Below are 14,146 nucleotides of genomic sequence, written 5' to 3'. Positions count from 1 at the left end.
ATGCAACAGGGCAGTGTTTGATGATCATCATCGGTACACATGCTTGGTACTTGTGTGATATGCAATGTATCATGTTTTATTAGAAGTGGTTAGTATCCATGTTCTATTTGCAAACCATCAAATTAGCTAAAATGCTTGCAACTCTGGTTACGATGTGATTGAAAGTACAGTAAACCTCGGATAAGTCGACGTCGAGTGAGTCGAAAATCACTTAACTCGAAGCAAAATAAAAAGTCCCGATTTTTCCCTATGTATTTTCTCTAAGAAATATTTGGATAAGCCGAAGTACGAGAGTCGAATTTCGGCTGTGTCGAAGTAAAACATTCAGTCCCTTTTGTACAAAATACACGTAGTTTACATCACTTGAGCCGAAGAAGATTTGTCTGGCATTCTCATTACATTTAGAGGAGAACAAAAAAATCGGCATGTCGCAGAACCCCGTCCCTGGCCTGCTGCAGGTAAGCATGCACACTCACCCTACCGCTCTGCACGCATGTCGAATACATACACATGTATACATGTATACACACAGCACATCGATCCATATACTTTATCCATACACACAGCACATCCATACTTTATCCATATCAAGCCAGAACTCCTTGGTCAACCAATCGCTGCTTTAATATTTTAGTGACAGGCCAAGTGGGCGGAGCTTGTTTGTGCGTGCCCGGCTGGCTGTATAGTTTTGTTCAATGGAGGTGGGATGGGCCTGGGAGAGTGTTTGGGTAGGTTGACAGAGATGGCTATACCTATGTTGCACCATAGACAAAGCACATGCACATTGCCACATTAGCGTAGACATTCTCAGAACTACGTTTAACTACTAGTATTGATACAAATTCCATGTTCAATTTAGAACAAAATAAGAACATTATCTTCAAGAACAGACAAATTTGAATGCAAACGCACACACGCACACACACACACACACACATACACATGCATGCAAATGTACTATAATACATGTACATAACTGTGAGTCGAAAAAAAATCGACTCTCGCGAGAGTCGAATTTCACTTAAGTCGACGCATTTTTGTCAGTCCCGAGAGCTTCGACTCATGCGAGGTTTACTGTACTACAGCAGTTTACCTTTTATATGCTGTATATTTTACAGTTGCTTCAGTCTCCACAAATGTAGCAAGCAATATCCCATTGTAGCAAAACACAATAGCAGTTTAAAAAAAAATACCATGCATGTGTTCTGTGGTGAGTGGCCTGTTGTAAATCATGCATGAATGTCAAAGGACAACTGTAAAGTCTGAAACACAAACATTTTTTAAGTCGAGTGTATGTTCCAAAAGGTGTCTGCATGTTCAATCAGTATATCACAGATAAGGTAAATAACTCCCGCTTTTGAAGACATGTCTTTGCGTAATCGTGTTCATTTCATTCCCTCTAATTTCACAGTGATACAGTGTGTCAATTTTGATATTCGGTGAGACATTTGCCGCAGAAATGTCAAACTAGTGTTGTACAAAGTGGATATCAGAATGTCGTTATGAATACATTTCACCCCTGTGTGAAAAAAAAGTTTTCATTAAAAAAAGGATAAAAAATAAGTTTCCTCTCTTTATTTAGCTGTCATGTACAGTACAGAGTGTGTGTATCTGACATCATTGTGCATTCATTCATTCATTTATTTATTTGTTCATTCATTCATTCATTCATGCATTCATTCATTCATTCATTCAAACGATCATTCATTCATTCATAATACTGCAAAATCTTACAATCAGTTTGCTGATGAGCGAGTGAGTCTAAAATTGACCAATTAGTGGTAAATATTTTGGGATTATATTGATGAATACAATGATTACATGGAGTTCACAGTTTGGAGGCCAAGGAGGACATTGCCACGATTGACTCAGAATCAAGGGCTCAGTAAACTCCATAAAAGCAAGAATGGTGAAGTATTGTCACATGCCATTATTTTGTAACACTACCAGTAACTCTATCTTGGGGGATTGCATTTTTTAATAGATTTGTAATAACTAGGTTTCCTTGTATATTTGCTGCCATTTTCAGCGAAGTGAACTAGAAAGCTCAGTTTTTACTGGTACACACATCATACATGTATATAAAACAAATCTTTGAGCTTATGTCAGTAATATTATTTGTGATAGTGATGGTCAAGAGTAATTGTCATCACACACATTCATTTCATTGATAATACACTGTAGAACCACAAATTCCTTTCATGTGAACCATCGTTGGCAAATTCATAAATCTGGATTTTTTTTTTTCATACATAAAGGTTGCATATTGACAAATTTTGACACGCCATAGCACCTGCATCTATACACTGTGTTGATATTGAAAAAGGTTAGTTTTTAAAATCAGGTTTGTCAATTAAAGATGGCTCATGAAACAAAATTCCTCTATAAGATTCAGTGTACTTCAGACTAAATTTATTCCCCCCCTGTGATAAATTGACAACCTAGATATATACTTCACATACACTAAGGTTATAATATCCCCCCCCCCCCATAACTGCCTCAATCAACAATCAGGATTCTTAGAGAGGTTTGCATAGTTTAGAAAAGAAAATTCAAATGATTTATCACTGCAGTATCAAGCACTTTCATCTTTTCACTGCTCTTTAACATTGGCACATACTCAGAAGAAAAAACAACAACAGCACACACATCAGGTAATCATAAAACAAGACACACAGGAAGTAAGTCACATAAGAATTAAAGCAACCAAGAGACTGTTTATTTCATTTCTTGTGTTTTACAATGCACTGATATGTGCATTGTCTACCAAGCTACAGTACACTAGACAAACACCACATTAAACTAAAAGCACCTACATATCATGTAGCTCACATCTACACCTACTGTCAAATACTGTACTAGCTGCTATTTTCGCGTACTGATATTTTTGCGAGATGTTTTTGCGAATTAACAGTAAGCAGTCATAAGGGCACTATTACACCAGTGCACGGGCGACATTTCCTGTGTTGTTAAATTCGCTGTCCAACAGTGATTCGCGAAATTCACGAAAATTAAACCACCGCAAAAATAACAGCTTATACAGTAGATGTACATGGCTCTTATTCATGTATACTTGGAACCCATATGGAATGCAAGGAGGGAATGTACATACACCAGATCACATGATCTTGGTTTCTAGAATGACTTTTGCCTTTTACATGCAAGAATTTGGGCTAGGAGACGATTCTTAAAGGCTAATACAACTTATACTGGTATCATATCTTGTTTGATCCATTCACTGCATAGAATATGAATGCTTCTATCTTTGTGTTCGTCACCCTCTCTGGCCATTCAATATCAAGGAAATCTTACAAGAGTTGCAAGAGATACTAACAAAAACTGAAATTTCACACATGCCTCCTTTCTAACAAAAGCTTTTATCCAGCAACCAGAAAGCCTGCCTGAGTCTTGTACAAAGTACAGCATAGCAAGAACTAAACCGCACTGGATTCAAATGATCGATATGAATTTACCAGAAACAAGTACACTGGTTATATCATATGTCCTAACGGTACGAATCTATATACTGTATAAGCTGTTATTTTCGCGTACAGATATTTTCGCGAGATGTTGTTATCGCGATGTAACACCGAGGCCTTCGTAAGTGCACTATAAGCATAGTGTATGCCTACATTTTTGCGCGTTGTTCAATTCGCGGCCCAGCTGTGTTTTGTGAAATTCGCAAAAATAACAGCGTATACAGTATCTATATAAATATAGTCATAAACTAGTCAAGTAGAAATGAGTCCTGTATAGGCAATAGAGTTTCTTTTCCTATTGTGCTATAAATAGGCACTTCAATCAACAGAGTTCTCGTGCGCTAGATTTGTGGAAATTGATTACATGCAATGAAAGCCCATGGTTCTATTACAGTGCATCGGGTGAGAATGAGAAGGGCGTTAAAGGGATGGTACAGTATTGGTGAAGATGAGAATTGGGCGTTTAACTTTTTGCGAGATACCAAGAAAACACTTATGATATAGTACAGAGCATGCCATTTAAAGAGGAATTCAAAGTTTATTTGATGAAAATCGAGCTTCGAATGACTGAAACATCCAAAAACAAAGTAAAACAAAGCGATCGTAATAGAGTGTGGGTCCCACACTTTATTAGAATCGCTCTTTTTTGGATATCTCAGCCATTTCAAAACCGATTTTCATCAAATAAACAATGAATTCCTCATAGAATTACATGCTCTTTCATATTTGGTAAGAGGTTTCTCATTATCTCACCAAAAAATGTTAGAAACCTGAAATTAGGTCTCGACCAAAACAATACGATCCCTTTAAATTGCCACTAAACCCATAGTGTTCAAGACAATTTAACGCCCTTCTCATTCTCAACCGATGAGTGTTACTGTATATGCTGTTATTTTCGCGTACAGATATTTTCGCGAATGACGAGGTCATAGACATTTTCGCGAGATGTTGTTTTCGCGAATCGATGCCAACGCTTACGTTAATGCTCTATTAACAAAGCGCATGGAGACAATTTCGCGTGTTGTTAAATTCGCGATCCAACTGCAATTCGCAAAATTCGCGAAAATTAAAACCTCACGAAGATAACAGCTTATACAGTAATGCATATAGAAGTCACCACATGTATAGCACTGTCATTGTTGACTTCCAATGACATTCCATGTATCAAACTCCCTCGATATCACATAGTCAAACCTATGAGCTATCCTGTGGAGTAAAACAGAACTGAACAAGGAAAATGAACAAGATTCACAGAAATATGTGACTTTTAACAGACCTTGTTTCACTACTTCTTAATAATATGTGCTGAATTCTTTGGCACAAATGATTTATGGCCTTTATCTACAATTTTGTGCTCTTAAATATATCCCACAATTTCAGTAATTGATGGAATTCAGTTTCTGACATAGGCCTTCATTTACAAAAGATTTCTAAAAGTTTCTTTGAAAATCATGAACAGTGTATTCTTAACCAAAACTCTTCTGCACTTTTAAAAGCGATATATCCTCTGACTTCATTTTCACAATGCCGTCATAAATGAAATGGTGGCATACAATCAGAGAAGTACACTATGCACACAATGTCATATGCCTTACACACTGAACAATTTTCTCTCCTAATCATGTTAGAGTAGACTGAAAAATAAGGAGGTTATTAATTTTGACCCATTTAGACTGACCTGACTCACGAAATTTGCGAAAATAAAAACCTCACAAAATATTTGGCGTATACAGAAGCCTGCTCATTTACATCTATCACTTTTTGTTTTTCCTCCAAGAGCAGTTGTCTTCACTTGATAGAAGAAGGGCTCGTGCTGAAATGGCACAATGAGCAGTACATTGTACCTGCTGATTTGGCAAGTATGACATCAGATAAACATTTTGGAGAGAAAAACTATTTAGTAATTGATGTTTGACAAAAGACATGCCAAAGCACCGAAATAAAAAAAACATTATAAAGGCATTTTTTCTTTTTGTTTTGAGGAAACTGCAGTCCCTACAGAGTTTGAATACTGTGTGTCCTACCAGGGTCCATTGGAAATGGGTTTTCCTGTGTGACCCGTGTCCCTGATGTACCAGAATGCCCTTGCACAAATAAAAACCGCCAAAATATTCATTGTACAGCCAGAGAAACCCTGTAATAAGTGCTGAATTCTGTGTGGCATTTTGTCTACAGACATGACAACAAATGACTGTAAAAGCGGAAATTTTCTCACAAGAAAGATAGATTTTGTGTTTATGATTTTGCAGAATCAAACTATCAAAGAATATTACATATAACATGCAAAAACTCTGCATGATTCTATTTTTGCACTAGTTTCATGCCCTGCAAGGTAAATGAAAATCTCCAATTTTACAGTACTCTTTAATTGATGTTGCATAAAAAAAAATCTATGCCTTGTTTATCTCTGATGAAATCCTTATGAAACTGGTAACCTGACATGTGCACTTAGAACCTCTATGCAGAATTTATCAGGAGGATTGCAGGAGAAAAGAGAAAACCCATTATGATAATGTAGACATTTTAAATATAAAACTGCTACAAGCATGGTGACTGGTCCAGTATCTTTGTAACAATGATAATGATGATATTATGATGAAATATAATGATGGTACTACAATTGTATGTTGATGGCAGTTAATCTAATGGAATGTTTCTCCCCATTTAGCTCTTTTTTTTTTTCTTTGTCTTTCTTTGTTTTGTTTTGTTTTGTTTTGGTTTGGGTTTCTTTTTTTTTTTTTTTTTTTTGGGGGGGGGGTCAATACTACCCTGTAAAGGGGGTATGATATAAATACTGTACTCATAAGGCCGATAGGCAAGGATACTATACTGTAAAACACGATAATTTCGCGGCATGAAATCTTTGTGGATTGGAGTCAACGGCCTTTTTCGCAGCATGAAATTTTCGTGAGTTGCCTCTAACATTCAGTGCATAAAGTGTATGGAGAACTTTCGCGTGCATTTTAATTTCGTGAATCTTGGCTCTCACAGAATTCGCAAAATTAAAATGCACGCAAACATTCATTTTACAGTAGTAGATAGCATTCACCTTCCAGGTAGGAGCATTAATCCCTGTACATCATGGTAATGCAATCACAAGTGTTCCTACTGATATTTTTCTCATAAATTCATCCACTGTTATAACTGGCGACATGTACTTTTTGAGATATATGATGCCTGCCTGCTGCACAACAGTTCATGAACTACACTGCTTAATTAGGCATACATACAGGGCTTTGGGATTTCTGTACATTTGTAAACATGCAAGATGTGTTCTGGCAGGGAAACTCAACATACCAGGCAGTTTGAGACTACTCTGCACTATTTTAGGTAGAGCTTATTCAGCATAGTTGAGAATATGCTTCTTTATCAAAACTAGCATAACCTTGAGCCCTGTGTGACATCTCATGTAATGCAAACACTAAAGCTTTTGGGGCAACAACAACAACAACAACAACAAAATTACACTTCATTGCATATCAACACATTAAAAGTAAATAAATGCAATTTTAGTCTAACACAGTAGGTACCAATTCAGCAGGCTCTATAACATTCATGTTTGTGGTATTGACACCAATATTGCTGCTTTATCTGAGATATCATGCAATGCTAATCTAGTCTGGCCAAATTAAAGAGAGTCATACCAATATGACTCACACAAACACATATACATCACCCAATTCTGCTTTGGTATTCAGCATCAGGCAATTACTGCTAATGCCTGAATCTTAAGAGTAGTTTCCATATTGTGATCTGCAAAACTTTACAGGAAACATAAGACTAGATGCAATGTCCTCTTTCTGCCTTTTCGTCTCCTTGTCTATTTCTCTCTCTTTTTTTTCTTCCCTTCTTATATTTACTTTCACTATGTTTCTCCCAATCTCCATTTTCTTCCTCTTCCTTTATTTCATCTATAATACCTTCTCTCTCCCTCTCTATCTCTCTCTGTCTCTCTCCCTATGTGTGTGTGTGTGTGTATATATATATATATATATATATATATATATATATATATATATATATATATATATATATATATATATATATATATGTCTTTCTCTCTCTTTGAGAAGGGGTACTAGAGTACACCATGTTCTTTGTTGTTGCATAATGAAGTCACATAACATTTCAAGGAGTTCAACTCCATAATAATCATTCTAAGGAGTTGTACATCCAAACAAATTTGTTGACATCGCACAGAGCCCGCCACAAATGTCAGCACTACCTACATGCATAATTCTCCTTCATTCTCTTTATAAATGCATCAAACATATTTACAAAAACAACTAATCAATTCATTCTAGAATCTCCATTTTCATAGAAACTTTTATCCGCATTAAACTCTTTAATACATCTTTCAATTAGGTATTTCAACTGTATCCTACAAAGAATTATTGGTATAGTACTGTATTAAAAACAAATTGTAATTTAAGGCTTTCTGTGCATTTCTGGCAAAGTTATACTCATTAACTTTTAACAGGCACATTGGTATTAATGACATACTATTGATTATAATCACAAGAAATACCTTCTATATACTGTAATGGCAAGGGCTCACTATAACTAAACAGAACAACAAAAACAGATCACACATACAAATAAGCTCTATAGAAATTTTGAAGACATTGCTATGTCTTTGTTCCAACACACTTTTTTTTTTTAATTACTGTAAAACAAGATATTTTTGCGGCATGAAATTTTCGTGAATCGGAGCAGATGGCCATTTTTGTGGCATGAAATTTTCACAAATTGCCACTGGCATTGAATGCATATAGTGTAGACAAGAACTTTCACGTGCATTTTTATTTCATGCATCTTTGCTTTTGTGAAGTGAAATTAGAATGCATGCAAACATTCCTTGTTTTACAGTTATTCTATCGATGAACTCTGTTTTCATGTCATAGAGGCATACAGTTATGCCACACTATTTTCATCACAAACGCTGTTGGGTATGCAAAGAAACAAGGTAAGTTTACAGACAATCTCTCTAGCCTGCAGGCCACATTTTCTCAAAATGCTTTACACCTGGCTCTAGGAAGCCTTCTGATACACAGTATGTCCTTTGGATTCTACTTGAGCGTCTTCAATACAGATATATACATACATATACAAACATATATACACATATGATGCATATTTGGCTCGCTAGCAGGACTAATCTAATAAATAAACCTGGTACTATTTACATATTTCATATGCAAAAGAGTAAGGCCAATGAATCTACCCTCAGTACACTTGATGATCAGATTTTCTTGAAAGATCCACTTCACTTATACTGAAAGAGCAATGAAATCACCAACCAGACAAACTTTGTCACATTCACCATCAGCACCCTAAACTAAGCAAGAACTAAATTTATGCTAACAAATTGCACCCATGTGCACTGTAAGAAATCCAAACTTGACATTTGCGACCTGACACTGGACGAGAAAGAAGAGTAAGGCACTCACTCTGGTGACTATCAAGGCAGATCACATTCATGTCTTGACCAATTTTTCTCTTTCGCCTATAGGTGATAAGTTCCTTTCACCATGGCCCAGCCTTAGCATTGGCAAGGGCACGAAAATCTTGAACCCCTGAAATAACAACCAATAGCCTGACTAAATCATAAATACTCCACAAAACTCCATACATGTACACTGTCTGAATTCAAAATCAATCTTTGTGACCTGATATTGGACGTCATATCAGAGCAGCGCAAGTACCATGGTGATCATAAAGATGTGAGTGCATTTGCAGTTGGAGTTCCTTTTTGTTCCTTTATCTATACCCAGTGGATTTTCTATCGGACGTGCTGGTATCATGACAAGACATCACAGGACGAGTGTTAGCAATAGGGTGTCGAAATCTTCAACAAAGATCCCCAAGAGTCAAGCTGTATCCACTTCTAAAACTCCTGAAGAATGAAAGGTTGAGGTGGGCACATTTTAAAAGGTGTGACCATCACAGAGTATGGGACTATAGTAATAGGGTGATGAAATCTTCCACAAAGATTCCCACGAGTCGGGCTGAATTCAGTCCTAACACTCCTGCAGAATGAGAGGCTGAGGTGGGTACACCTCGAGAGGTGCGACCATCACGGAGGCTGCGCTACTTGATCCTGTGGAGCTTGAGGAATTCCGTGGCTTGTTTGTCGGACGTCCTCTCCTTCAGGGTTTGCACGTAGGTCCATGCCTCGTCTCCTGTGGGAACAAAGCAGACAGGGTATAAACGATGAAAGTGAGCACAACTTCATTTAGAACAACATACAGCTAGTTAAATGGGCATTCCAGACGATTTTCATAATTTCACATCATGTAGTACATGACCATGTGCAGATTTGTGGAATTTGTTGTGGTCCTTGAGCAGAGAAACAATATTTTGAAGAACCTGAAACAAATTACTGTGGAGTGGATATTTTCGCACGGCTAATTTTTTGCGCTTGGCCAGGTAAGAAGAGTTTCACATGTTTTTAATTCCGCGGCATCAAGACATCAACTACTGGAACACATGGCAAGCAAAAATATTTGTATGCTTTCATTTTCGCGCTAGTTTCTGGTTGCGCAAAATGCGCAAAAATTTCCACACTGCGAAAATTTCCACTTTTACAGTACACTGGATGATGGTGATGACATAGGAGGCTCACATATTTCAGAAATGTAGCAGGGAAATTCCATTACAATACTGCTCGCTTGCAAGTTCACCTGCGTATAATCTACATGCCTTCTTCTTCTGTTCTGCTTCCCTGAGCCCCGACTCTTGCATTCTTATGGTGAGGCTGCCATGTCATCATCCTTGTTCATAGCAATTTGTTATACATTTTGAAAACATTCTTATTCTTTATCCCAATCATCATAAATCCTGAAACTCTGTACTCAGTATAACTAATTTATAGTTGTTCAAATTTACAAATCTGAAAATCATCCAGACTTCTCCTCTAACAACATACATTTGAGCCATTTCAATCCAGGTCACCACTGAATTGGAAAAATGAGCAATCAATACCTGAAAAATGAAAAATAATTTTGTTTCCAGAACATTTCACTTTTTTTCTATTTGCATATGAGCCACTTACCCCGTTGAGGACGAGTCCCGAGTATACTCGGGGGACGAGTCCCGAGTATACTCGGGCAGGTGTCTATGGGAAATGCGTGTTGTAGCAAAATCAAACCGTCCTCAACGGGTTAATAGCACATTACTGACACAAGTAAAGGGTAATATCATTCCCCAATAGTAAGTGAAGTGCTCTTTCATTCTGCTAAAAAAGTGAAGATATGTTAGATTTTATTTTTATTTTCTTCATACCATTGCCCACATGTGACGCAACAAAATGTTGTAGTCTTCTCATCCAGCGATGACCGCACCAACCCAGATATACATTTGTGCTTTATTATCCTTTAACCATGTATGGTTCGGCCATGTTATTTGGATGTCAGAGAACCGATTGCCCCTGAGGGCATACAGGAACAACTTTGACACTCCCAGACCTCCTGGACGCCCCCCATTGCTCTCAAGTGACCAGATTAGAAGTAGAATACAGGATGCTGAGAAACTGGCCAGGGATAGAGACATATGGAGGAGGGTCACCCGAAGGAGTGCAAGGGGACACCACGTCCTGTGCAATTAAGTCAAGTCATTAATTCAAGTCAACCATTTATTTGGCAAAGGCTTTTTTTTTAGTCTACAAGCCATTCATATTTGATTTTTTCCTTTCATGAATAGGAAAGTTTGGGACAGCCTGCAAAGCCATGACTAGGGTGGGGATCATCTCACCTTTCTGGACAGCCGGAAGAAGATTGAGGGGGACCGGCTTCTCCTCCGCCAACGTCTTATCCAGCTTCCCATGGACCCCAGGGACATCGTTGATGTCAATGAAGGCTTCCCCGCCGAAGTCATTGATCAGGATGTCGTAGTCCATCAGCACAAAGTGGATGGTGGCGCCATACGCCTGCATCTGTCTCTGTGGAATGATGCTGTGGGGTGGGGGAATGGAGAGAACTGAGTCATGACACGCTTTCAGCGACTTCTCTCTACGAAGTAGTCAAGGGAACGTCTCCTCTTCCTAATGACTATTTAAAATCATGCACACAGACTGATGAGACAAATGCAAACCGCTGTAACGTATGGATACGCCATATACATCGCTGGGTTTTTAGTTTAGTGAATTTCACATGCGGGGTGACGTTCATGAATTTAACAACACACGAGTATACTAACTCTGGTCTTAACTCAAATACAACGTGCACACATACATTCCTCTGTTCATCAATGTACTTCAGAGTCACAAATTTAGTCACTCGCAAAATTCTTAGGAAGTCCCAATTACGAGGTAGCAAAGAATCAGATTACAATGTAGCTAATGGTGGGTACACTTTTCATTCACTCATTGACATACACACGTACATATTTACCACATAAACATACATAAATTATGTAAATACATAGAGGTATAGATACACAAATATATGTACATACATTGTACAAACAAACATAACAAATGTACATATGGACATACATGTACACATGTAAGTTGAACATGTACATGTACGTACATACACACAGATATAATTGTATACCAACATTATGAATGTAAACAAACAGAAATACAAACACACATACATATTGACTTGTACATACATACATACATACATACATACATACATACGTACAAAAATATGGGAAAGAGAGACAACATCTCCTGTTTCCATGTCATCAAGTACTGTAAAAGCTGTTTTTTCGCGTACAGATGTTTTCACGAATGAGATCACAGACATTCTAGCGAGATATTGTTTTCGCGATTTGACACCATGGATATCGTAAGTGCACTAATGCCTGTCTTTTTACTCCGCCACTTTATGTGATTAAGATCAAGTGGCAATGTTCTTTAATGCGAGTTGCTAGCTTCGCGGCCCCGAAGTGATTAATGAAATCCATGAAAATTAAATCTTCTCAAAAATTACAGCTCTTACTGTACTTGCACATCATACAGTTGCGTTTACTCACAATTCAAAGCTCTCGTCAAATAGCGGGTGAAGAGTCTTCTTGACAACCTGTGTCTTTTTGAAGCGAACTTCCGGAAAGGCATGATGGGGCTGGACGTAAACTATGACGTACGGATCACTCAACCCTATGGAAGACAAGAGCAGATTGGAGATGTTGTTACAGTGCAAGAGTTATGCCCCACGTATTCTCTCTTCTTCCTTCTATCTTGGGGTTACCCCCTTCCTCCCCATTTTTTTTTTTTTTCTGGATTCTTGGCACTGCAGTATGAGGTAGTGTTTGTAAATATCTATCTCAATAGTATGTTGTGCTGTTTTGTGTCCATAGATGGTAAATAACCAATCATGAAAAACACCAGACAAGGAATGTTTCACCAATAATTCAAGCAAAAAGGCAAAGACAAAGCACAAAATATTTGTCTTCAAGCTTTACGCTATGGTTGACTGTTGACTGATGAAATATTTGCACTTATCCTCCACATATGAAAGTTTTTTTCTCATCAGGTTAGATGCTACATTGTCAGTTTCATGCTAACCCATATGAAAGCAAATTAAGTGTAGTTAACTATTTTTAATAATAGCACAACTTAGAAGTTGTGACAACTACACAATATCCAATTCACAATCAGAACACAGCCACTGTCATATCATATCACACATCCTGCACACTTGGGTCAATGCCTAGATTATTACATTATCACAGAAAAAAAAATCAAACTGCACAAAAAACAAAAAATAATAACATAATTTTCTTAGTAAGCTCCACCACAATTTAACCACAATGAATACTTGAATTTTCACAGAAATATTGAGTTGTTCACATTATTACATTTTTCTCTACTGTCCACCTACTGTAAAAGTGGATATTTTCATGAGAGTAATTTTTCGCGCTCAGACGGGTAAGATGAGTTTTGCATGTATTTGATACTGCGGAGTCAAGACATTTATTGGAACATATAGAAAGCAAGAATATTTGCACACTTTTATTTTCATGCTAGTTTCTGGTTGCACGAAATGCAACAAAATTTCCACACCAAATTTTTTTTTTCTCCACTTTTCATCATCAGTGGAGCAGTCTCACCATTGTCATCGAGGGGTCGGATCTCGCTGGCATTCATGACACGAACCCTCAGCTTGTTCTGGCTTTGTTTGTAATTGCACTTCACGGTCAGGGTGCCGAACGGAGCTTCGTTCGTCTTGTTGGCTGCTCTCTGAGGTGTCAAGATTGAGAGGTGTAAAATCATCAGTCCAAGGAAAGGCCATCCTTTCCTTTACTACAGATTGGACATCACTTCACATTGAAAAGGGGCAGGCAATAAAAGCAGTTCTTGGAAGTTGACATCCTAAAGCCATCCTTACTTTTACTACAGATCGGATATCACTTAACATTTAAAAGAGATCGACGATTTGAGCAGTTACTATGTCAACATCCAAAACATTCACAGCTGATAACTTGTCTCCCTACTGCCAACTTGGTGAGTGCACAATTACTGTAGGTTGCATTTGTTGTAGAAATGTCTCTAAAAAAAAGAGTTCCTCAAGGGCCAACTTTGCAGTTATGTTTGTTGATTCCACTATCCATGTATTTAGTTTGTTATTGGCCAATCTGATGGAGTCATTCCCTTGGGGCAGTTCACCAATAATTATGTGATGCATGAATTGTTCTGTTCTCATTTGCTAAAAGCCAAA

General features: G+C 37.6%; 1 protein-coding gene across 1 annotated transcript in view; it reads right to left on the bottom strand.

Moving 5' to 3' along the window:
- Nucleotides 1–7,571: 7,571 nt before the first annotated feature.
- LOC140232126 (protein unc-13 homolog D-like) overlaps nt 7,572–14,146 on the bottom strand; it is a 51,421-nt gene continuing 44,846 nt past the window's right edge. Inside the window, exons 27-30 of the mRNA XM_072312274.1 lie at nt 13,539–13,668; nt 12,462–12,585; nt 11,232–11,431; nt 7,572–9,661 (exon numbers count right to left, since the gene is read on the bottom strand). Coding sequence (XP_072168375.1) covers nt 9,570–9,661; nt 11,232–11,431; nt 12,462–12,585; nt 13,539–13,668 — 546 coding nt within the window. The 3' untranslated portion in view covers nt 7,572–9,569. The remainder of the gene's footprint in view (nt 9,662–11,231; nt 11,432–12,461; nt 12,586–13,538; nt 13,669–14,146) is intronic.

Source organism: Diadema setosum, chromosome 8 (assembly GCF_964275005.1).
Source record: "Diadema setosum chromosome 8, eeDiaSeto1, whole genome shotgun sequence".
In the NCBI taxonomy this organism is placed as follows: Eukaryota; Metazoa; Echinodermata; class Echinoidea; order Diadematoida; family Diadematidae; genus Diadema; species Diadema setosum.
This window is presented reverse-complemented; position numbering and strand designations above follow the sequence as displayed.